General features: G+C 40.8%; 1 protein-coding gene across 1 annotated transcript in view; it reads left to right on the forward strand.

Moving 5' to 3' along the window:
• The first annotated feature begins 1,014 nt into the window (after positions 1-1,014).
• The window catches only part of LOC115462892, a 31,341-nt gene continuing 5,451 nt past the window's right edge, over positions 1,015-26,904 (forward strand). Inside the window, exons 1-8 of the mRNA XM_030192963.1 lie at positions 1,015-1,086; positions 1,872-1,919; positions 6,546-6,779; positions 9,529-9,735; positions 14,082-14,312; positions 17,704-17,821; positions 19,370-19,419; positions 24,580-24,693. Of these exons, the coding sequence (XP_030048823.1) occupies positions 1,051-1,086; positions 1,872-1,919; positions 6,546-6,779; positions 9,529-9,735; positions 14,082-14,312; positions 17,704-17,821; positions 19,370-19,419; positions 24,580-24,693 (1,038 nt within the window). The 5' untranslated portion in view covers positions 1,015-1,050. The remainder of the gene's footprint in view (positions 1,087-1,871; positions 1,920-6,545; positions 6,780-9,528; positions 9,736-14,081; positions 14,313-17,703; positions 17,822-19,369; positions 19,420-24,579; positions 24,694-26,904) is intronic.

The following is a 26,904-nucleotide window of genomic DNA, read 5'->3' on the forward strand; positions in this document are numbered from 1 at the left end:
GGGAACAGATAAGAAGGATTTATCCATGGAGCGGAGTGCACGGGAAGGGGTGTAGGAAAGGATGAGTGTGGAGAGATACTGGGGGAAAAATAAATATATATATAATTTTTAGGGTGGGAGAGCGTTAGTGACCACTGGGGGAGTAAGGGGAGGTCATCCCCGATTCCCTCCAGTGGTCATCTGGTCATTTAAAGCACATTTTTGTTGCTTGGTCATTAAAAAAAAAAGGACCAAGTAAAGTTGGCCAAGTGTTCGTAAGGGACGCCCTTCTTTTTTCCATTATCGGCCGAGGATGCCCATGCCCGCCTTCATTATACTTCCAACACGCCCGCATGAACTTTGGTTGTCCTCGCGACGGAAAGCAGTTGAGGATGCCCAAAATCTGCTTCCGATTATGCCGATTTGGGCGACCCTGGGAGAAGGACGCCCATCTCCTGATTTGTGTCGAAAGATGGGCACCCTTCTCTTTCGAAAATAAGCCTGATTGTGAGTCAAGTACAGAGGTGGGCAAGATAAATGATAGAAGAAAACCAAATCCTCACCAAAGGCTTTATTATGAAGAAGACCCAAAATGGCTGGGTTTTGGCAATAATGTCTACATCAGGGGTCACAGTCTTTCACAATATTTCATTGAAGCACTATTACAGCATACTGGTTGATCTTTCCACATATAAGTGCTAGTATTTAGAAATATGTGAAAATAAAATGAAGGAAAAAGTCCTTAAATGTTTGAATCAACTGTCAAATATAGAAACAGTATCTGACAAATCTTCACTTTGGATAGATTTCTTTCTGATAACTTTTGGGACTAGTCATCAGCAATCAGCTTTTGCTGGCTGAGTAACCCTTAAAGCAAGGCAGTGTCTCTAAAAAGTGTCTGGTGAAGGGCTAACCTTGTTTCCAGTTGATTCACAGGGATATGTATCATACAGAAACAATTTCATGTTAATTAGGCCAGGTGTTTCCTGGTTCAGAAGCTATAAGTAGGCAGACATCATAATCTATTGAACATTTCTTCGGTGTGTTGTGTGTGTATACAGCTGCTTTAAAATGTCAGAATTATCATCCTTTTCTGAAGGGCAACATGTGAGTATAAGGGTCTATAAACATATATCATAACTTTAGAGATGTGGGTTGATAGTGCCTATGTAATACAGATGTAATTTAAAAAATATATCAGAATCATTTATTGGTACAAGAACTTGAAATGCATGCGTTCCACTTGACGCATCAGTTAAAATTCAGCATACTCAGACCTTATCAAGCATTATCTGAGAGACATCTTGTAAGACTTGCATTCTATAGCATTTGATGCTTTGGGGATTAAGCTTTGGACATTTAAGGGTACTTTAAAGCTGATTTTCACATACATGGTACTTGTATACATTGTGTTTGAATGTTGGGTTTGTATATGTTAAAACATACACACACTACAGTTTAACAAAATAAAAGGTGTCAGAGACTGAAAATTTAACCCATTGAGCCTGCTTCATCAGGTCTTCCTTCTATGTGTATTTGGGGGTGGGGAATGTTTAGTGAATCAAGTCATTAATATAAGACCTTTTCTCAAAAGGTTTGTCTCCTAAACCCATAGGGGCCAATATTCAGCTCACAGCAGTCAGAGTTTTTTTTTTTTTTTTTAATGCTGACCGCTGCAGGCTGACTTAAACGTTGATATTCAGTGCTGGATCTAATCTGGGGACTGGCACAGTTTTTTGGGCATTGTCACTGAATAACAGTGGTGCCAGTATAGCTTCTAGTCTGCCCCGACCCTGTCCCCAGACTGGTTAAATAGCGCTGAATATCCACCTGATAAACTTTTAAAACTCTAACCAGGGAATTTCTTTTAACTTTTTAATACTTTATTTTAGGTACCATCGCAACAACAGCAATCACAATGCCAACGTGACCAATGCGCAGTAAGTAACACAAACCAACCTGTAAAAAAAAAAAAAAAGCTGTGCCCAATGATTTAACATTGGGTAGAAACATCAGAATATATTAACTGTATGCCTGCATATCTCAAAACTCATCATTTTGATTTATTTATATAATTTTAATATTGCTCATAATTCAATAGTGTGAACTTTTTTTTATCTTTCTGTTAGACAACATACATACAAACAGTATTGTCTAGTTATGATTAATTTTACTAGACATGATTATTTTCACTAAGGATGTTATTTATATACCAGTGATGCCTTTTTTTGCTGGACTAACCTATTAAATGTTGTAGGGATTAGCACATTTTGGTATAAGTTTTGGACTTTGTGCTTAACTTTTGGCTATTGTTTTTAGTTTGATACATTTTTCACACACAGTAGAGCTTTTTAATTTATGTTAATTCAGTTAATGCACATTCATTCATGAGATACAATGGGCTCCTTTTACATAGCATCGCTACCGATTAGCGGCTGAATGCAAAAATCCCCATTCAATTCCCATGGGCTTCTTCGCATTCAACACACACTAATCGGTAGCACCACTTTGGAAAAAGGAGCCCAATGTGTGCTAAACAATTTAGCATTTGCCCAGTTTTTAAAGGCATATTAATAAATGTCTTCTTTTACAAAGCCGTGTTAGAGATTCCTGCACGGCAAATGAAAGGAAGCCCATTCAATTCCAATGGACTTAGTCTCATTTGCCGCATGGAAATCGCTAGCACGGTTTTGTAAAAGAAGCCCAAAATGCATGCCAATGAATTCACATCTCTAATATTTTGACTTATTTTCAAAGTTCTGCTGCATTTCGAGCCTTGTGCAGCCTCCCATTAAAAAGTTATTAGACTTGCTTAGTAGAAAAGCATCAATTATAAATGGTTCAATGCATTTTCTGTGCATTTAAATGGAGTAGTAAAGTAACCATGTATAATAAACATACCTCTCTTTTAAGTTAGCAGAAATAGGCCTGATTTTCAGGATATCCCTGATAAATATGCATGAGAAAGATTTGCATAGAGCCAATGTGGTAGGCATGCAAATCTACCACGTGCATATTTACTGTGGGTATTCTAAAAATCTGGACCATTTGCTGCAATAATCAAGCTTGGTTTAGAGGATAACTTTATGTGGGTTTTATGTGATAGAGAAAGAGTCATATTAATTCTGGAAGTTTTAAAACTATGCAAATATTTTACTGAAGGCTCGAGAAGCACCGAACCTTTTATGAAATACTAGTAAAAGAGTCCCTTTTCTGAGCAAATGAAACGGGCACTAGCAAGGTTTTCGTCGCCAACACCTCCCCACACACACTCCCTCTGTCCCTGGCCAACCCCTTCGTTGTTCTGCGATTGCTCCGCCCCCAACATCATGATGTTTGACGCGAGGGCGGGGCCCGGAGCGATTTCCCCCCTCCGCCTCCCTGCCTCCCTCCCTGCCAACCCCTTCGTTGTTCTGCCATTGCTCCACCCTCGAGGGCAGGGCCCGGAGCGATTTTGGTGGCTTCACCACCACGAACCTTCGAACCTTTTTGAAGGAAGTCAGGGCTTGGCTTCACTGACGTCAGTGTCCTCAGAACGTTGAGGGTGAGTTTTATTATAGTAGATGTATAGTTTCATGAAAGATACATGTATATATGATGCTATGTATAAAAATAGGGTTATTACATAAATGTACATTTATAAAAGAAAGTGATATCATCTATCTATCTATCTATCTATCTATCTATCTATCTATCTATCTATCTATCTATCTATCTATCTATCTATCTAGTAGTTAAGGATCCTTCCTCTGAAGTCATACTTTGGGGGATGTGTACAAATCCCTACCCTGAAGCAATCCACCAAGCTTAGGTCTGAAAAACAAACTTTGGGCCCTTTTACTAAAGCTTAGAATGCACTAGTGAACATTAGCACGCGCTAAATGCTGTGCATCCTATTTTATACTTATGGGCCATGTATGCTGTACTTCCTATTTTATACTTATGGGCCATGTTGCACTCAGCGTGCATTAAGCTTTGGTAAAAGGATTGTTTTGTCAGGATCAGTGGTTGTAAATACCAATGAGTAAAACTTCTGTGGTGTACATCCACAGCCATTGTGAAATTCGACATACATATGCACTCTGAAGGCTCACCTAGAACCTACCTAAAACATGTCTTCATTTCCTATGTTTAAATCCCTGTGTATTGCCATGTATAGATAAGATGCACCTTTTCTAAAATCCCTGCTTATACCTGTATGACTTACACATATAAACCCACTTTTTTTATGAACGTTAATGGTGGATAAGGTTTAGAATAGAGAATCCTTCAATAACTTGTTAACTGTTAGTAGTGTTACCACATCAAACTTTGTATCCTGTCAATATAACTTAATAGGGCCGATACTTAGACTGCAGGAGTAAGCCTGGCAAACTCCTGTAGTCGGCGGTGATGCTAGATATTCAGTGCCAGGCCATTTCCGATGACTGGAATTGAATATCTGGCTTATTTGTGGTCGCTATGAACATAGCTGGTCAAGTCGATATTCAGTGCTGGCCGACTAAATTCATAGCAACCAAAGATAGGCCTGCTATTTGGGTGGCCAAATTTGGCCACCAAACTAGCTGGCCAGCTGCTGAATATCAACATTGACTGGCTATGTTGCACGACATAGCTGGTGACTGGACTATCTGCTAAGGTGGAGATTCTATATTTGGTGCCTAAAAAATCGGTACTGAAATCAGTACTAACTAAATGTATTCTGTAATCGATGCCTAGATTTAGGTGCCAATTATAGAATACAGTTAGTTGATATTTCAGTGCCTAAATCTACACGCATCCATTTTTACCAACGAAAATGTGGCGTAAATCCCAGCATCTAGATTTAGGTGCACTTGTCCATATTCTATAACTAGGCTCGTAAATTTTGGAACACCCACGAAATGCCCATTTCTCCACCCATAGCTATGCCCAGTTTAGCCTGCGTGCATTAGAGGTTTGGCCCACATTGTTACAGAATATGCATAGTGACTTGTGTGCCTAAATTCTAATCAGTGTCAATTAGTACTCATTATTGCTTTTTAAGTGATGTTATCAGTGCTCATTAGCTTGTTAAGTTACACGCATTGTTATACAATTGGCACGGATCTCTAGGAGTGCTATATAGAATCTGGGGGTAAGTGGTAATAATCAGCCAAGTTTGCCAGCTACTTTATGGTGAAGATTAGCACTTAGCCAACAAGGCTATTTAACTGGCCAGGTGTCGTTCCTGGCCGGTTAAATAATGTTGAATATAGGGGAGAATGACTCGTTGAAAGACCAAGTTAGAGAACAGTCAATATGCAGTCACCAGTAGTCGGCATTTTTAAAAAACGCTGGCTGCCACAGGCTGAATTAGGTGACACAAAAAGCGGAAGAGACAAAGAAATCTATATGAAAATGAATTTAATCAACCAACAATGCCCAACACGGCCTGTATCGGGTATTGTTGGTTGAATAAATTCATCTTCATATAGATTTCTTCATCTGTTCTGCTTTTTGTGTCGCCAACTTGGATCTTGCAGATAAACTGCCCTGTTGTTTTCTTGGACAAGCTGAATTAGACCTGGATATTCGGTTCAAGCCCTTATCTGGAAATCAGCACTGAATATCCAGGTCTTGGGGAGTCTCCAGGAGTTACCTGGGTACCAAAGGCTTACCTGGTGAGGGGGGGGGGGGCTCCAGGCGAATGACCACTCCCCCAAACAGACTTCCAACAAAAATGGTGCTTATGTGGTTTTTAAAAATCAATTCGTGCTGGCACCTGTTTTTTTACACAGTCCATGCTTCCTGATGTCACAACCTGGGTACACTTCTGCCGGGCACTGCTGATAATCAGAGGTAGAACCTGGATTGCTAGCAGGTTGACTTAGAAGAGCATTTTTTCTGTTCTAACTTAACTGGGTAGGTATCCGTCTACTGCTGCTGAGTATCAGCACTGCCTGAACAACATACAGCTCCACCCTGACTTTGCCTCCAAATTGTCCTGGCACTAACCGCTACAGACTGCCTGGATTTTTAACACCACTATCCAGGTCAGTGTAGGTTTTTTGGGTAGGAACCGCTCCTTCTGGGATAACTCCCTTTGAATTTGGCCCCAAATTCTTATACTCCCCTTCCCCTCGATATTCAGAAGCTCACTGACCCACTATCCACCGAAATTCAGCGGTGCATGGTACATGGCAACTTTTTAAAGTCTGACCAGCCAAGTTTGGCAGCTATATTTGGTAACGTGCAACCCTGGTATATCTTTGACCGGTCTGACTTTAACCGGCCAGTGCTGAATATCAGTTTGACTGGTCAAAGTCGGACCAGACAGAAATAAAACCGGATATTTAATGCCGGTCACTGGAAATGGCCTGGCATTGAATATCCTTTCTCAGTGCCAACTGTGGGGTTTAGCCAGTCTAATTCCTGCGGTCTGAAAATACATCTTAATCTTCAAGTGATGGATACAGACATCTACAGGGACAAATTAAGATACTTAAGCATCATTCCACAGAAAAGTACTGACCGGTTAAGTGAGGCTTTTTCAAGAACAACTATTTCTTGTTTTTTGATTTAATTATTTTTTTTTCTTCTTCCAGGAGAGAAGGCCCTGGTCCTTTTGCTGTGCTTTTTGGACGGCTCTTGCAGCGAGTCTAATTACCACCGCTATAATTTTGCTGATATTGGGTCTGCTGTACTCTGGGCATTTTCAGCCCAAGGGAGAAGCGCCATTGAATGTGAAAGCAGTCCCTGCCGCTCCCGTACAAGCAGCATGCTTGAATATAAATGGTGACACAGTGTCTCTGTATCTCAATCATCTGAGGGCAACACCGGTAACACACAAACTTAATAACTCAATTAAGGATAGTCGAGTAATGAATCAGAAGTAGTTGCAAAAGCTGGCAACATATTTTTCCTTGTGAATTTTAGGAATGTGATGTATCATTCACAAAGTAATATTTCCTAAATAAAATCATTTGGGGGTTGATGTACTTTGGTGTTTCTCCTCTGTGTGTCACAAGGAGGCAAACATCTTTGTAAATCAGGTCCCAAATGCCAATAACAGAAAGGATGGTGAGATATGTATGAGTTGGGGAAGATGTTGAATAACCTGTGTGGGTCACATGGTTACAAAAGCACATCTGTACTTTGCATCTGCTGTTTCTTTGGGAGGAGAATGAGAGGTGAGAATATACCCATACATTTAAAAATACAGTTATGCTTGTGAAGAGCAATTCTATTACTGGGTGCCTGAAGTTATGTGCACCTTGTTCCCGTAAATTTACAGAACTCTAGCACCTTCATGGATAAGTGAACACTAGCAGGGTGCCTAAGGGGCACTTTCACTAAGCTGCAGGAAAAGGGGGCCTGCGCTAGCGCCAGCACGTTTTTGAAGCACACTGAGGCCTTCTTTTACCTCAGCGGGTAAAAGGCTGAGGTTAAAAAAAAATAAATAAATAAATTAAGTACATAAGTACATAATTGTTACCATACTGGGGCAGACCGAAGGTCCATCAAGCCCAGCATCTTGTTTCTAACAGTGGTCAATCTGGGTCACAAGTACCTGGAAAGATCCCAAATCAGTACAATGCATTTTATGCTGCTTATCCTAGAAATAAGCAATGGATTTTCCCAAGTCCATTTTAATAATGGCTTATGGACTTTTCTTTTAGGAAGCTATCCAAACCTTTTTCAAACCCCACTAAGCTAACTGCTTTTATCACATTCTCTGGAAATGAATTCCAGTCACCTTCTTAAGAACATAAGAGTAGCCATACTGGGTCAGACCAATGGTCCATCTAGCCCAGTATCCTGTTTTCCAAACAGTGGCCAAGCCAGGTCACAAGTACCTGGCAGAAACCCAATTAGCAGCAACATTCCATGCTACCAATCCTGGAGCAAGCAGTTGCTTCCCCATGTCTGTCTCAATAGCAGACTATGGACTTTTCCTCCAGGAATTAGTCCAAACCTTTTTAAAACCCAGATACACTAACCGCTGTTACTACATCCGCTGGCAAAAAGTTCCAGTGTGGTGCGGTAAGTGAATCACTTGCTGTTCAGCCATTTCGGGGGTAGGGTGCACTTACCACTACCCATTTTGGTGGTGGTAAGGGCTCCTGTGCTACCCCAAGGGTAACCGGGCAGCTCACGGTACTGCCCAATTACCACTGGGTAAGCCACAGCTCTACAAAAATATAAAATGGCGTATGCTGGGGATAGGAACTACTATCAGACTCCTTCTGGAATGGTGCACTACAAGCCCATTGCTGCACACCAACCCTTTAATAAAAGGTCCCCTAAGGGCATGGGGAATTCTATAAATGGGCTCAAAATTGAGCATTGAAAAAAAATAATTAAGTGCTATTCTATAAAGGGTGTATGCCCTTTATAGAATTCTGCATAGTGCCGATCACTGTTTCTCCAACTGCATTGCTGCCAGTGGGGGGCAGTGTTACAATACTGTGTTCTCAACCACTAGGGACAGGCAGAGCTTGCTTGTCCTAGGGAGTCCCACAGAGCTTGCTTGTCCCTCCCTATTGAAAATGTCATAGTGGAATGGATCCCCCCCACTGGCAGGACTATAGGTTTTTATGGACACAGTAAAAATGGCCTTAGTGCATGGGAAATACCCATAACGACTTGTTAAGGCCAATTTTTATCACAGCTTTGTCAAAGGACCCCAAAGTTGACTTCTCTTTTGCCTTCATAACTTTATCTAGATATCTACCCAAATAGTGAGTTGACCATGACTGCAATCCATGCTCCGCCTTTGTTCTACTAGCTGGATAATGCCTAAGCAGTCTGTGAGGATACTCAGCAGAGCTATCTAGATTGTGCCACTGACTGTCCATAGAAAGTATCAGCTAAGGGAATTATCTGCATAATGGCTGCTGTTATCTGGATAATTCCTTTAGAAAATTGAGCCCAATAATTCTTAGCTGACAATTCAAAAGGACAAGTTTCTGATACTGATATACGCTTATATTCTGCAACTATCTTTTAGTTCAGTGCAGACAATATGACATTATAAAGTCTATGTTAATTTAAAGAAATATTTCAAGACTTGGGTAACACATGCATAGTTGAAGCTAAATATTGGTGAGGCAAGGTATCCATGAGAGCGGGAATCGGGTTAGAGAATCCAGAGGAGAAGAAAGAGAACAGAGTCAAGGGATGGTGTGAAAAGCGAATGAACAAACCTTCAACATCTGTACATGGACTGAAATAATTAATTGATAAGGAAGGGATTTTTGGAAAGAGATGTTGAACATAAATGGTGGTCAGGGAAACTGAAGCTGTTGACAGCATTCTGTAAGAAAGACAGTAAACCAAGTTAAGGCTGTTTTGATAGAGGAGATAAGGATCAAAAGGAGAAACTGAGAACTGAATGTATAGGTAGTAACAAAGACATAATAGTATCAATGATGCTAGAGGATAGTTGCTGTAAGCAGACATATATAGATTCATAGGGGAAGAATCAATATGCCTCTCTCCACAGAGTATATTAGCTGGTGCTTATAGGACATTGTACAGTTCTTTAAAGATACACTGTTAACACGTTTCTTCATATGTCTTTTATAGGGTGCTACTTACCCAGGGGGCACTATACAATGTGCAGGATTCTTGGCAAATGCAAGTCTATATCCTGATTTAGCAGCGCTACGTTTTGGAGCCAATATCTATAATCTTCAGTCAGGCATCACACCATGTACTATGACGCTCAGACATGGAGGACTACTTGTGCCTAGCTGGAATGTGAATGCCAATCTCTATGGGTTCGTAATAGAGGTACATCATCTATATAAGAACCTTTTCATCCTGTGTACAATTGCTGCAGTGCAGCATTTTTGGGATTATTAGGCTGTGTAATATTTATCAAAATGTAAGTGGCTTCTCTTTTTTTTTTTATTGATATTTCAAATTACTTTACAAGAAAAAAAATCTTGTTTAAGAAAAGTGTTAAATTACAACACCAACAGTACAAAGTGAAATAAATTTAAAGAAATAAACACTCAAGTCCAAAAATAAGGGGATCCAAGAATCAAATGCAGGATTGTCACAAGTCTCTAAATCAAAATATGCGGCATATATGAACAGAGCATAAATTTAAACTCCAGCTGTTCGTCTTCTAGCTGATATAAATGTTGTTAATTGTTGAGATTCCAGAAATACATATTTTACTTGACTCAGTCTAACAACACATTTACAGGGAAAATGTAGATGAAATGTCCCTCCTAATTGAAGTATAGCTGGCTTCAGCAAAAGAAACTCCCTACGATGCTTTTGCGTTTCCTTGGCTATGTCTGGAAACAGGTTTACCTTCAGAGAAAAAGCTTCTCTCGGTTTTTAAAAAATAATTTAAAAAGCCAATTTTTATCAGGAGTTAGAACTAAGGTGGCTACCAAAGTAGCAGGCTGTATTTGTTCCAATTCGGAGGTTTCCAGAAGTTCTGATAAATCTGTTAAATCTCTCCCAGTTTGTAGGGTATTCTTCTGTGGAATATAGAAAACTTGACTGAGTGGTGGATAATTTTCCTCAGGAATATTTAAATTTTCTCGCAGGTAACGTTTCAACATATCAATTGGTGATATAAGTCTCGATTTAGGAAAATTAATCAGTCTTATATTGTTTCGAGTGTAGTTTTCAAACACCACCACTTTCCTTCTCAAATTACTTAAATCTTTCATCATTACCGTTTGAACTTCTATAGTAGATGTAATTTTAGTCTCTAACTTCTCCAGTTTTTCATTGATCTCTTTTATATCAGCTTCATTTACCAGAATTCTTTTTTCAATAGAAATTACTTTTTCAGAAAAATCATTCATTTTAACAGACATGGTCATCATAAATTGAGAGCTAAGGTCCCAAAGGGAGTCCAGTGTTACCTCTGCCGGCTTCTTCAATACAAACTCTGGTGCTGATAGTGAGGTTCGTAAAGGACTCTGGAACTCTGTTTCTTGCATTCCTGCAGCTTCTAACACCAGACTGCTTGATTGGGACAGGAAACTCTGCCCGTCTCTAACCTCCTTGGATAGTACAGGAGCCCCAGCCTCAGGAGAGAAGCTCCTCGGCACACTTCCTGTCGGCCCAACAAGGTGGGAGCTAGTCACTAGCGGCTGCACAGGAGAAGTTTTCTGGTTAGGGCTTAAAGTTGTCTCCAGGCTTGAAAGTGCCGAAAAATCCTGCAACACACCGGCACTTCCAACAGCTTCACCCGTAACCCGTTGGCTCTGTCCTGGAGTGCTCAGATACCGGTCCATAGGACCTACAGGTAAAGGGTTTGACAATGTTGGGACTCGAGCCATTGTTTTACCCCGTCTTTTCGGCATTATTGTAAGCTGAAAACGAGCAGCTCTCACCAATTACATGCCGTCGCCATCTTGGATCGTAAGTGGCTTCTCTTTATGCCACCTGAGGCAGAGCCAACCTAAATATGTACAGATTTCTTTCTCACATAGAAATGTAGTCTTTTTCCCACCTTCCAATTTAGGTGTGAGATTATTTATAAAAACACGTGTTTGCGTTTTTTGTTTACTAGAGTTAGAAGAATCTGAAGTGTAGACACTGCACTTAGTTCTAAGGGTAATTCTCATAATGGCTCATTTCTAGTACAAGAACAATCTTACTTGCCACTGGAGGATTTATCTATGCCAACATCATCTTAGAGAATGAACTATCAGAGTAACTGAAATGAATGAAGTGTGGAATGTGACCTTGGGTAGAGGAATAGGTATGCACTAAATAGAATATAACATATATTGTCACCATAAATTCACAGATCTGTAAGCTTTATTACATCTCATGGGAAATATTCCCTTGAATATCATGCTTACTCCATTGATCAATAACAAAGTATATTATTTGCCATAGGACACATTGCACAATGCGCAAGCATGTAACATAACGCCATTGAATAATGTGCATTGCATAACATGTTAATGGTATTAACGCACACTAAGAGTAAATAATCCCCTAAATCTTTTGCTTACCTCAACAAGAATCAGGCTCAGATTTATGTCTATGTACTGCATGTGCAGAGTCATTTTCTAATGACTGTTTTAAGAAGCAAGTAGATGCCTACTTAAAGCGCTATTTCATGGACTCACATGAGGTAATTCTATAAGGAGATGACTAGTTCTAGGTGGCAAGAACTGTGTAAATGGTGATGTTCTAGTCATTTATGGACCAGGGGCGTAGCCAGCCTTCCGTGGGGGAGGGGTCCAGAGCCCGGGGGGAGGGGGCACATTTTAGCCCTCCCCCCGGCGCCGCCCCCCCCTGACATTGCCGCCCTCCCTCCCGCCGCGAAGCCGCCGCCGCTGCAGCCTACCTTCACTTTTGCTGGCGGGGGATCCCACTCTCTCCGCCAGCCGACGTCTTCTTCTTAGTTGCTTCCTGCTCTTCAATTTCTTTGCTGGCGTCCTGCACGTTGTACGTGCAGGACGTCAGACTCAGAGAACAGAACTGTTCTCTGAGTCTGACGTCCTGCACGTTCAGGACGTCAGCAAACAAATTGAAGAGCAGGGAGGACTGAGAAGACGTCGGCTGGCGGGGAGTGGGATCCCCCGCCAGCAAAAGTAAAGGTAGGCGGCGGCGGGGGCGGGTTCGCCGGGAGGGGGGTCCGGGGGTGAATCTGCGGGGGCCCCGGCCCCACGTAGCTACGCCACTGTTATGGACATATGTGAGCATGTAAAAGTGTAAATGAGAAGATTTTGGCTAAGCAACATTTATGTAAACACCTGCCTAGATGTGATGGGTGGGTGTTCATACGGGTGGGGTGCATATTTGAAAACATAGGACCAGATTCAGTAAATAATGCCCACATTTGGGCACCAGAAAAAATTCATCACCCAGCACTATTGTATAAAGGACACTCTGTGTTGAGTGCCCTATATAGAATATGTAGCGCTATAGAAATGCTAAATAGTAGTAGTAATAGTAGAAATTTAGCCACCAGGACTTAAACCTGCTGAAACCAGGTGTAATTCCTGGCACCCAATTTGGGTGCTTCCATGGTAATCTATAACATTGTGAGCAAATTTCTGGAATGCCCCGACCTGCCCCTCCCATGACCACACCTCCTTTTGGGTTATGCACTAAGGGATTTGGGCATGCAGATTTATAGAATACCACATAGCAAGATGTGCATGCAAATCCAAACTAACATCAATAATTGATTGTTAGTGCCCAAGGATTGCGTCCTTTATATAATCGGGGATTCATTAAAAATTCTTATAATCTATGTTTGGTCTTATGTATTCTAGGCATGAACATTAACATGATCCTTATGGCTGTTGTGCTTGTATCTTTCATATAGCCAAATTTTATCCAATTTTGCTACTATTCTATAAAAAAAGTAGGTGTCTGCTTTATAGAACAGGCTTCAAATAGGCATTTCCTCACACCTAAATCTACCCTCGTAGCACCTATATGTCTTTATAAAATACTAGTCTAAGTGGCCCTTTTACTTGGCTTACCGCACGCCAATCCGGAACTACCACCGGCCCAACTCAGGAATCCGCAGTAGTTCCACCCCCGGCATGCAGCATTTCTGGTGCTAGAGGAAATATTTGAAAAATATTTCTGCAGGGGGTTACCCGGCGGCACTGCCCAGTTACCGCAGGATTAATGCGGGAGCCCTTACCACCACCTCAATGAGTAGCAGTAAGTGCTCCACCCGCATGACCACGCAGTAAGATCAATCTTACCGCATGACCATTTCTTTTTTCAGCCTTTTTACCCGCTGTGGTAAAAGGACCTCGGCACATGGCAAAAATGGCCGCCGCTGCTAGCTCAGGGCCCTTTTTACTGCAGCTTAGTAAAAGGGCCCCTAAGTAACAGAAAATGTACCTACAGTGTAGACATGGGCATTTACATCTGCCCAACAGCAGGTGTAAATGTCTATACCTAGATTAGTTAAGTATGCGTGCAAATTTGCATATTTTCTAAAGTACGTGCATATGTGTGAACTCTGCTCATAGTCTGCTCAGACTCCGCCCTTGTACACTCCCACTAGCAAAGTATATGCCATCATGTCAACACCGGACATAATTTACTTATGCATTTGGCCACGTATGTGCAAAAAATGACCCCCAACTGCACAGGCTTATGTTGTTTTCTTTTCTTCATATTTCTAGGGTACCGTATTGATTGGTGTGGTTGCTGATGGTGCTGTAGAAGACATATTCAGGGCTGCAGCTGATGAGGTGTTTTTCATTCCTCAAAGCCACCTGTACTGGATACAGAACACCGGAGATGGAGATGCCATCATCGTGCTGTTTTATAGCACAAATGATGAAATTTTCAATATAAATATAAATTCAGTATTTCACTTCATCCCTGCAGACGTTTTGGAACAGGCACAGCTGGTTTGTATCCTCTGATCTATAGCTTGAGAAAATACTTTCACAGTTACCTCTTGCAGGGGAAGTGGGATAAGGGTGTGGGAAAGTCCCTTGTTACAATCCATTTCTAATGAGGCAATATTTAAGGCATTTTTTTCAATTATTTTTTTTCAGGTTGTGCACTAATGTTTGCATTATCATAAAGTTAAACACGAGAGCACTTTCTGCCTCCTGTTGGAGGCGATATGTGCTCACACATTAACTCCATGTTAACCTAGTGCACTAACGTGAACTGTCATTCTGGTTAATGCTTCCATGCACGTTCTCTGCCCATGGGAAGCCCCTCAAAAATATTGTTTTTTTAAAAATACCTAATGCATGCGGTAGCGTGTGCTAACAGGCAAATTGCTGCAAAATGCTTTAAAATGGTTTGTGGTAAGCCTTTTGTCCTGTAAAGCACATGTTAGACCTTAATGCAGTTTAGTAAAAGGGTCCTCTAATGTCTTCTAAACCTTGGTTTCCAATTTCAGAAAACCATTTATGCTATGTACATTTTTTCTAAGGGGATGGGATTTGAATTATCACCTTTCTGTGATTATAGTCAAAGTGGTTTACATATTACAGTATATATAAGTACTTATTTTGAATCTGGGGTAATGGAGGTTGAGTGACTTGCCCAGAGTCACAAGATGCTGCAGTGGGAATCGAAACCCATTTCCCTGGTTGTCAGGTCACTGCACTAACCATTAGGCTACTTCTCTACTTAGTTAAAGCATAGGACTTTTTCAACAAAGAATATTTGCTGAGCTAAATATTCAGTAGTACGTAAAACTGAGCACTTATAATGAAATGATTCAATGGTAGTAACATGATGTAACAGTAAATTAGTCCCTCATATTGTTACTCTCCCTCTTTAGAGCAAGGGATTATGGTATCAACTGGATAGTCCAGTTGAACATTATCTATTCTGCATGGTGGAATACCTGGTATGATCTCTAGTTTAGTCTTGTAAATTTTGGGACTGTTGCTGAATCAGCAGCCACAGTGAGCAAATGATGAGTCCAATATTATCCTGATGGTGACACCTAGTGGGCAAAAAAAAAAGCAAACATTTGTTGTTGCTTTTGAAGTGGTTGGGCCTGATTCCTCCTATTGTATCTACTTATTTATGTACAAATGTATATCCCATCTATCAAATGTTCTAGGCAGAGTACACCATAACACAAATATTAATTAAAACAATAGAATTCCTAATCACATCTATTGCATTACATATTTAGAGGATAAACAGGAAAAAAAAGACCGCCTATATTTATTTATTACATTTGTACCACACATTTTCCCACCTATTTGCAGGCTCAATGTGGCTTACATTGTTCTGTCATGGCGATCACCATTTCCGGCATGAGGAAATACAAGTTGGTAGTGCATACATGTTCATAAGAGAAAGCAGATTATAGGGAGTACATTATCAAAATCAAAGATATAGTATAGCAGTTCTAACGTTCGTTCGTAATCATTGTTAAGGCAAGCAGGTATCTGGGGTTTGGTTATGTCCAGTTCTGGTATATGCATGTCATTGTCAATTCATATTTGCGATTTGTTGACCTTTTCAGTATACCAGCTTTGTGTATCAAATACAGACCAAAAAGAAAGTGCTTATGAGGGAAGTATGGACTAATTATTAGACGCTGTAGAAAAATAGTGCCTCCAAGAGAGGTTAGAAACTAATACTATTCAGATCAGGTTTTAAGGATATCACTAATGAATATGCATAAGATAGATATTCATACAGTGAAAAAAGGTTTGTATATATACTATCTCATGAAGCTTAGCTGTAGTCCTTGGCCAATCTGGGCCTCAATGGTCCTTGGGTTTTTCCTTAAAGTTCCAGTTCAAATCCAAACTTTAAGCAAAACAAAAATAAAGATCTTCTCAGTGGCTGCCACCCCTCTTTCATGACCAAAACAACTTTGTATAACTTCCTGAGATTCTGTTCTTTATAAATCAAAGCCCATATCTTTCTGATGTAGTTTCAGACAATGAGGCTGTTGTGTTTGTTGGCTCTGGTTGGGGAGAGCTTCTATTTCTATGGGCTGTGACTGCTCTCCTATCTGCCTCTCCCTGGGGTTTTTTTCTGGGCTGTGGCCCCGGGAGTGGGCTGGGGGTGGTCTGGGCCCCCCATGTGGCTGCTGCCCTGCACCCTCCTGCTGCTGCAGCTGCTGCTCCTGCTGCTCCAGTCCTACCTGAAGGGTCATGTTGGTCTGGTGGCCTCTGTGGGGGGCATGTTCTTTTCTGCCTGCTGCGCTGCTGCTATTCCCCTGCCTGCCGGTGATGCTGTGTTTTCAAAATGGCGGCGAGACTTCCCGTGGTAGTCTTGTGGTCTTGACAGTCTCGCGAGACTTCCACAGGGAGTCTCAGATGCCATTTTTAAAATACGGTGGTGCTGGGCAGGGGGTGGGGGGATAGCGGCAGCATAGTGGGCTAGGCAGGAAAGAACATGTTCTGTCCGCAGAGGCCACTAGATCACCAGCGGAACGCCTTTCAAGGTAGGAATGGGAAGGGCTCTAGTGTGCACCGAGCATCCTGGCAGAGCCTCTGGGCACTCGGGCACTGCCCGGTTGCCCAAATGGTCAGTCTGCTCCTGTCTGGCCCTAATCCACATGTAACTGGAGCCCCTCCCTTTTCCTGTATGCTGGGAAAGGCATCATAGGAATCCCTATCACTTACTGGTCCCTGCCCTTACCATTACCTTTCCCTGAGTGCCTGGCTGGTCTGCCTTTGAACTCTTATGGTGTATAAGGATTATATAGCCCACGGTTACCCCTCTCCCTCCAGGAACTGGAGAGGTATTTATTTTCTCTGCGGAGCAAGCAGCTTCCTGGCTCTTACAGGTAGGGAGATATATAATTCCCTGACTTAAGGGGATGTTCCTAATATGTAAAGGGATTTCTTTCTTTAGAGAACTTTAAATAATTCCTGCTTCTTCTAGGCAGCTGCTCAGTTTCTTGTAAGTTCTTGAGGATATAGGGTCTGATTGCTGCTTTCCTCCACCCTGTACTTGGTGAGACCTTCCTAAAGCATTGATGTTAGTGTATTAAACATCACCGTTAACTGAACACTGGTGAACTCTATCCCAGCTCAGTTCATGGAGTACTCTGGTGCTGTCCAGATAGTGCCAGGGTGGTCTGCAATGATTTTCATTGGAACTGCTGAAAATTGGGAGAGAACCCTTGTTAGCTCCAGTTATTTGGGTAACAGGTGCTGCTACAGAGAGTTCAATATGACGTGCATATATTTTAATCTAAAATTAATTTGAAAAGCATTTGCATTCACGTGCTTCAAGTGAGATACTTCAGTATTTTATTTCTTAGTATTGTCTTATGAGCTCACCTTTCTAATTTTGTGTTTTTAGAATTGGCTTACCACCCCGAGTTCAGCAAATACAGCTGAAATCATAATTCTCGCACCTGAAATCGCCGGGGGGATACCTGCTCTACATTCTGCGGAGAATTACTTTTTCAGTCTTACAGGTAAACAGTGTTTCATATAATGGCATCTATGTGCTACCAGGAACATGAGAAAACAAGGAGCTGTCTAAGAGGTATTAAAATCGATTTACTCTCATTTGTCTTTGCCATTGTTCACATTTTGCTCAGGTTTGTAGTGACCAAATGCAATTACCATCAGAAAGTCATTTGGTGGTTAGTTTTATAACAGACCCCCTGATATTCAGTGCTATTTAACCGGTCAGAAATAGCCGCTGACTGTAACATAGTAAATGACGGCAGATAAAGACCTGAATGGTCCATCCAGTCTGCCCAACAAGATAAATACTGGTTTGTTTGTTTTTTGTTACATTTGTACGCCACGCTTTCCCACTCATGGCAGGCTCAATGCGGCTTACATGGGGCAATTTTTGTGGCTAACCACAAATATTCAGCAGGAGATAACTGGTTATCTTCTGCTTAATATAAGCAGTTAGTGCATACCGCTAAACTGGCTATATCGCATGATTTGTCTGGTTAGGCGCAGATATTCAGCACCAGACTAGATAAGATTAGCAGTTAAAATGGACCATATAAATAGTAAGCCTATCTTTGGCCGCTATAACTTAACTGGTCAGCCACTGAATGTCAGCTTAACGGGTAAGTTTTTACCGTCCAAAAAATACCAGGTATTCAATGCTGGTCACCAGAAATGGTGCCGGGCAGTCAAAGAGCCGCCTGCTGGCAGCTGAATATCGGGCCCAGAGTGCCAAGTTAAGAGGCTATTTTATAAAGACACGGAGTTGGATTTTAGAAAGCACATTCAAATTGGGACTGAGACATCCAGTTCAGGATGCTTAAGTTCTGCTAGTGTTTGCCAATGTAGAGTGTGTTCTAAAACAGATTGAAGAATGAATGTTCATGCACCGGTTACATGTGACGGGAGCATCCATTTTATAACCATAAATGGCTAAAATATCAATGGAGTCAACGCAGCCTGATAAATGGGTATGTGCAAGCATATAGAAGCCTATATTCTGAAATCTCAACATTCACCTGTATGTGCCAGAAAATACATGTTTATGTCAGCCATTTTTTTTTCTAAAACTGCCACAGAGCCTGGTATCCCTTCCCAGTTTTGTTATGTGGAGGAGGGGCAGGGGAACATAAACCACTGGGGGATTAAGGGGGGCAAACTCCACTAATTGCTCCAGTAAAGCACCGCTCAATACAAGAGCTTTTCTAACACCTAGATGTCCCAGGTAGTTTATGTAAATACTGATGTCAATCTGCTTGGACATACATATAAAGAATACATATTTATTTTTTAACCCCACCCCCTATGAAAAACATTTTTGAAAGATATATAGTGCGCTCCTGTTTGTGTGCTCTAACTGCACATTAGGACTTGATACCCTTTAGTAACATGCCCCAAAGTGTACTTACCACCAACACGGTCAGTTAGTAAACTACATCTTAAGTCACTTGTATTTGAAATCTGTTTTTCAACTATGAAGTATTTCTTCAAAATCAAAAATGAGATACAGAGGATGTCATTGTATCTGTCTAAGGACAACATTTTAATTTTTCTAGGTGCAAGGACGATTATGTATGCAGGAGGGTCAGCACAGTGGGTCCCTACGGTGAGTGCATTTCGGAAATTTGCTAAGCTCGGTAAAGAAAGATATTTCATGACATTTCCTGAATTATACTTGCAAGCTACGAAGTACTATCAAATCTCATATATACTACAAACCTCTTATCTTATTCCATTCAAGCTAAAACCTTTCAATTATAAAGTCTTTCAATTTGGTTGGAGAGATCATGTGAGGTGGTTAGTGTCTAAGTAGATGTGTTAGAGGTATGTTTCAATTTGGGGGCATGTGCTATCTTCCAAATATAAGATGTCTGGGGTGAATCTTCACAGGATTTAACGGAATCCTTGACAGTCATAAGGTGGTCAAATTTAACTGGTTGAAAAAGGAATGATTCCAGGGACATTTTCATAGTGAGCTTATGACTTAGGGCAGTGCTATTCATGCCCAACTTTTGAAGATATCCCTAATGAATATGTATGACAGAGATTTGCATATAGTGAAGGTGTGTGTGCTAATTGCATGCAATAATTCATGTATAGTAAAAGAGCCTCTAAGTTTGGAAATTAATTTTTATAGATGAATTTTAAAGGTTATTCATACACCCAACGCATAATTAAACTCTGGAATTTGTTGCTGGAGAACGTAGTGAAAGCGTTTAGCTTGGTAAAGTTTAAAAAGGGGTTGGATGGTTTCCTAAAGGACAAGTCCATAGACCGCTACTAAATGGACTTGGGAAAAATCCACAATTTCGGGAATAACATGTATAAAATGTTTGTAAGTTCGGGTAGCCTGCCAGGTGCCCTTGACCTGGATTGGCTGCTGTCGTGGACAGGATGCTGGACTTGATGGACCTTTGGTCTTTTCCCAGTATGGCATTACTTATGTACTTATACATTTATATCCTACCCAATCCACCATGTTTTCAGCCTACCCAATCCACCATGTTTTCAGCGGGTAACAATGAACACAGATATTCAATGAATGACAATGATAATTAAAACTGAACAAAAACACATAAGAAGTATTAAAAGCCTAAATAAAATTGTCCTTTTCAAAGTAAAGCATCAATAGTATATTGTTTTGTCACTTTCTGGGGTACATAATTACTAGAAGTTAAGAAAAACCGTGCTGAATATGACCAAGGTCCATCAAGCCCAGTATTCTATCTCCAGCATTGGTCAGGAAGGTCACAAATACTAAGCAGATCTCAAAGAGTAGAAACGTTTCTTTTAGCTCATTTCCTGGGATAAGCAATGGATTTCCCAAGTTGACCTAGGTATAAAAAATTTTGTGGAGCTTCCTCCAGGAACTTATCCAAACTTCTTTTATTCCTATGGCCCTCCTGCAGATAACTTGAGCTAAGCTTTAGTAACCTCCTTAAACTCCACTATGGGCTCCTTTTACCAAGCAGTGGTAAAAGGGGCCTTGTGGTGGCATCAGCGCGTGGCAAATCTGTGTGCCGATGCCAATGCAGGGCCCCTTTTACTGCCACTTGGTAAAAGGTGTTTTTCCTTAAAGGGGCAATAATGAAAAAATTGCCACGTAACCATTTACTGTGGGAGCCCTTTCCGTAACCTATTTAGGAGGCAGTGAGGGCTCTGGCCATAACCTAGTGGTAACTGGGCATGCCCCTGCCACTAGGAAATTAAAAAAAAAAATTTCTAGCGCCAGAAGCCGGAACTACCACCGGGCTTCTGAGCGAGCCCGGCGGTAGTGCCGATTTACCATGTGGAAACCTAGTGGTAGCCCTACCGCTGAGTAGTAAAAAGGCCCCTATGTTAGGTCACTTTTACTGCGATCCTTGGCAATAGATTCAAGATAACTTGCTCGTCCACTCCATGAAAAAAAATCTACATTTTTCAGTCTGCTGGATGTTAGTTTCATGGAGTATTTTCTTGATTCAGCAACGTTTGAAAGTTATACATTTTTAAAGAAAGAACACCTAGAAAATGAATATAAACATCTCTCCTTCAGCATGCAAGGTTCTTTCTAGAGTCAAAGTTCAACATATTTTTTCATTACATACAGAAAACACACACTGTAGAACTCTAGTAGGTGCTTACACAGTAATATTTTTATTGCTTGTACAACTACATTTTTTGCACTTACGATTCTTCTGAGTAAGTTGCCACCTTCTGCAAAACAATTTCTTAACGACAAAGCTGTGAAGCCGGTAAAAGGTCTGATTCACTTGAATAATATTTGTAACTGGTTCCATAGTTGAGTCAGTTCCCAGTCACCCTGAGTGAGAGTGAAGTTGTATTTTCCTGAAGCTTAATTATTTCTTTCTACGTTTTCTAAATAAAAAGTAAAATCCATTTGAGGAAAAGATGTACATTCAGAGCTGTGCATGACAGTTTCTCCTTGTTTTAGAAACGTGCTTAGTCAGATAAGGGTACACCCTTGCTCTTATAGTAAATGATCAAAGTGGTGGTTATGGTAATTAAACTGGGTGAGATTTTATATTCAGTTGACTCATAAAAGCATCTCCTACATTGGGAATAGGTTTATGCATCACTGTATTGTGTGAGAGAAGTGTATACTCCTCTGAGTGCAAAAATAAAGTTAAACAATGCGTTCTCCAGAGATGTGGCACATTTTGGCAACTGTAGCTTGTGGTGCCTCTGCAAGAAAAGCAGTGTGGGAATGAAGGATGAGGGAGGTAAAGGTGTTAAACGGGATGGGGGAGGGGATTAGTTGGGGGGAGTGATAGTAAGAGAGGCCAATAGCCTAGAAGATAAAATGGAGGAGCTCTGGTTTCCATGTGGACGGAGATGCAATAGTCATGATGGAGAAATAGTGGCTTGAGAGGGCTGATAAGCAATCTTGAGGTTGAGAATGCAGAGGAGGTGCAGTCTGGTGGAGGAGTAGCAGCATGGTGGAACAGGATACTGGGCTTGTTTATGTTGATTAGGTTCTTAATACACTGCTTTTCTGTGATTGGATCTTTGATCTGAATTAGTGTGGCAGTTCTTATGAAAGGACACTACATTTTTGTACTCATCAGAGCTGTCAGTACACCATCAGAGACAGGAATTGTTCCACTGGAGAAGAGAACGGTATAAGCTGTCCCTTTTTATTAAAGAAGTAGTAGAGAGTAATAGGGAAGAGGTTCAAAGTTGCTGACTAGTGAATCTGACTTTGTAGGTGAGAAAAAAAAATGGAGGTATCTCTGAAGGAAAAGATAGCACAGCATCTTGAATAAAATGGATTTTGGAATCTAAGGGGGTCTTTTACTAAAGCTTAGCTCGAGTTATCTGCAGCAGGGCCCATTTTATTACTATGGGCCCTGCTGCAGATAACTTGAGCTAAGCTTTAATAAAAGACCCCCTAAGGTAGAATGAAGTTCTCCACCTTTAGCTTTTGTATTAGTACATAGAAACATGATTCTCATGTTGCAGCTCTCTATTTTTCAAATTTTGTATTTATTAGTATTTGATAATATCGTCATTTGCAAAACAACTTCATGACGATGTGCAAAATCTGAATATAAAAAATTGTAATACAACAGATAATTAAAACATATCAACCAAAGGGAGCTGAAAAGTCAAGACAGTAACTGAAACAAAAGGAAAGGGATTGCAGAGAACAACAGTTTAAATAAATTTCTAACAGTACATAAGCACATAAGCACTGCCAAGCTGGGAAAAGACCAAAGGTCCATCAAGCCCAGCACTCTGTCTCTGACAGTGGCCAATCCAGGCCCCAAGAACCTGGCAAACCCCCAAAATTTAATAATGATCAATGGACTTTTCCAGTGAAAATGCTTCTGAAAAGAGAGATACTTATAGAAATGCAAATGTTCTTTGGATGTGTCTAGTATATCTAGATTTTCAGAAAGCTTTTGGCAAAGTCCTTCAGGAGAGACTCCTGAGAAAATTAAAAGGCCAAGGTGTAGGTGACAATGTTCTGTTGTGAATTAGGAACTGGTTCACGGATAGAAAACAGAGGGTAGGGTTAAATGGCCATTTTTCTCAATTGAGGAGGGTGAATAGTGGAGGGACCACAGGGATGTGGACTGGGCCTGGTGCTATTTAACATATTTATTAATGATCTGGAAATCAGAATGAGTGAGCTGATTAAATTTGCAGATGATACAAAACTATTCAAAGTTATTAAAACACATGCGAACTACGAAAAATTGCAGGAAGACCTTAGGAAATTGGAAGAATAGGCATCCAAATGGCGGATGAAATTTAATGAGGACAAATGTAAAGTGATGCACATTGGGAAGAATAATTCAAATCATAGTTACCTGAGGCTAAGGTCCACTTTAGGAATCAGTAGTCGAGAAAAAGATCCACGGGCCATTGCAGACAATACACTTAAATCTTCTGCCTAGTGTGCAGTGGTGGCCAAAAAAGCAAAAATGATGCTAGAAATTATTAGGAAAGAGATGGAAAGTAAGACGAAGAATATTATGATGTCTCTGTATCACTCATTGGTGTGACCTCACCTAGGGTATTATTTGCAATTGTGGTCACTGAATCTCAAAAAAGATGTATAGTGGAATTAGATAAAGTTCAAGGAAGGTAGGGAGCAGGTTATTTAGGCTTTTCTCAGTGAGAGGCCTTGCTGGAAGGGATAAAACTCTGCGGAGATCATCTATTGTTCATCATAATGCGAAGACTTGGTTATTTAAACAGGTGTTTCTGGGTGATGAATGATACATTGGGAGGTGTAGGTGTGCTGGCTGGGATTATAGGGGGTAAGTTGTTTGTGAAATATTGTGTGAGAGGAGGGTGGATGATGGGTGTTTTTTAAATCAAACTAAACAAATTAAAATATATAAACCTGCATATATTTTGACACTGTGTAATTTATTATTTCTTCATTCATGATTCTTTGTGCACTTTTCATTACACATTTGATGCTTCTGGTAATATTATACATTATTATAAACGCAGATAACATTTTTTTTTTAATTCTGTTCTGAACCCAGTGCTTAGAACATACTCAGTCTGTTTTTTAGGATATCTGTAAATAAAATGCATGCAATATATCTACAAAGAGTTTATATGCAGTACCTCTCATTATATGCAATCCATCTCATTAATATTCATTATGGATATTTTGGAAACCGGATTGGTCGGGTGTGTCCCTTTGGCTGGGTTAACTGCCTTAGTCTAAATTGCAAAAATATCTTTTGTATGAAACTAGCTTTCTAAGAGTTACCTTTCTAAGAATGTTTGTGTTTCTTTCTAGTTTGGAGGTCCCCTAACTCTGGAATCACTTGTATTAAACCCAGGTGCACTTCTGGTACCCAGTTTTACCATCAATGCGAATGAGATGGGATATGTCACCAGTGGCTATGGAAGGGTAAGTTTTTAAGTAAAGAATGGACAGGATGAAATGTCATAAATTTTAACCAGGTAATTTCAGGAATTATCTGGTTAAATCTAATCAGATAATAAATTCCTCCTTCAATTTAATCAGCTAAGGCAGGGGTAGGCAACTCCAGTCCTCGAGAGCCGCAGGCAGGTCAGGTTTTCAGGATATCCACAATGAAAATACAGGAGATAGATTTGCAAGCACTGCCTCCATGGTATGCAAATCTATCTCCTGCATATTCATTGTGGATATCTTGAAAACCTGACCTGCCTGCGGCTCTCGAGGACCAGAGTTGCCTACCCCTGAGCTAAGGGGTCTATAAGTATTGCACCTAATGCATATTAACAACCAAAGTTAAAGCACTTTAGATGACAAAAACCTCTGCATTAACTATCGGGGCTTCCCAGCACTTTAGGGGAGGCAAATATTCACTTAGGGGCCCTTTTACTAAGCTGTGGTAAAAAATGTCCTGCGTTAGTTTGGACGCGTGAAATTGGCGCATGCTGGGCCATTTTTTACCGCAGCTGGGAAACAGGCTTTTTATTGGGGCAGTAAATAGCCTTGCACTAAAATTAGAAGTAGTGTGTGGCTATTTATTTATTTGGATTTTGCACACACCTTTTCACTAGTAGCTTAAGGTGAGTTACATTCAGGTACACTGAGTATTGGGCTCACAAGTTAAGTTTGAACCTGAGACAATGGAAGGTTAAGTGACTTGCCCAAGATCACAAGGAGCAGCAGTGGGATTTGAAGCAGCCACCTCTTGATGTCAAGACTGATACTCTAACCACTGGGCAACTCCTCCACTCATATTTACTGCCTGAGCCTTTACTGCCACCCATTGACCTAGCGGTAAGGGCTCACATGCTACTCACGTGGTAATCATGCAGCATGTGCCAATGTGGCTGTGCTGCCCATCACTGCCGGGAATGTCCTCTGCAGTAGGAAATAGAAAAAATATTTTCTACCGTGGGAAAGAGTGTGCGCCTACCACTGGGTGCCCGTGCTAGCCCAGCAGTAGTGTTGATTTGGCATGCTCTACCCGCATGCTATGCCTACCGCAGCTTAGTAAAAAGGCCCCTTATTGCAGAGCAGTGATCACTTTCATGTGTCAATGGCATGGCAAATAACATGGAATGCAGTCAGATATACTTTTGAACAGCATTTAGGGCTAGATTCTATAAATGTTGCTGACCCCCCCCCCCCCCCCCCCCCGCTCAGTGTTGTTCTATAAGCCATGCCTAAAGTTAGGTATGGGTTATAGAATAGCACTTAAGTCCCGGGGGTCAGGCTTAAATTTAGGTGCGTTCATTTGCACCAATGAAAATGTGGTGCAAATCTCTACACCTAAATTTAGGTGCAGAGCCCCCCTTTATTCTATAATTGCATGTGTAACTAAAAAACAACACCCATGATCCACCCCAAACCGCTCATGACTCTCCTATTTCCGGGTCCCCTTTTTCAGGACATGGATAAAATTGAGGAGCAGATCAGGCGCCCAAATTTACACGCATGCATCTTAAATGATCCCAATTAGTGCCAATAATAGCTTGTTAAAAAGCCAATTATTGGTGCTAATTATTCAATTAAGATGCACACACAATTTGGGCATGTGCCCGAATTTACGCATGCATCTCAAAGCACCCTCTATAAAATTAGGGGGTTAATGTGTAGTAAGAACTGCATGCACAGCTCTCGCTCATTCCTTACCCATACTACACCCCTACTAATGATTTCCTTGTTAGGTGTTTAACATGCCAATTAGCATGTGTTTAAAAACTACAGTAAACCAGCTTAGTGAAGAGGCCATGAAAAGGATGTTTCTATAAAGGGGCACCTATTTTTGGGTGCCAAAAAGTTGCCTATTTGGAGCTGGGCAAATATGCACTAATATTTTAACCACAACCTGCCATATAGCTGGTGTAAATACTCATGCCTAGATTGCAAAAAATAAAAAAACAAACAAAAAAACCAAAAAAAAACCCCAAAGTATAGTATTTTATCATTTTTGTGCATACATGAGTGCCCTGATTGCACTCCACCCTGATTCTATACAAATAACTTGCCTTGAGTTTAGCTATCTAATTATCCCAACTGACTCTGTACCACACATCTTGTTCCCATCATATATCTGCACATTGGTCCCTCAGCTATATGGTAACCTTTATTGTAGAAAATCATTAGCATCATATCTATGTT

This window comes from Microcaecilia unicolor, chromosome 2 (genome assembly GCF_901765095.1).
Source record: "Microcaecilia unicolor chromosome 2, aMicUni1.1, whole genome shotgun sequence".
Classification (NCBI taxonomy): Eukaryota; Metazoa; Chordata; class Amphibia; order Gymnophiona; family Siphonopidae; genus Microcaecilia; species Microcaecilia unicolor.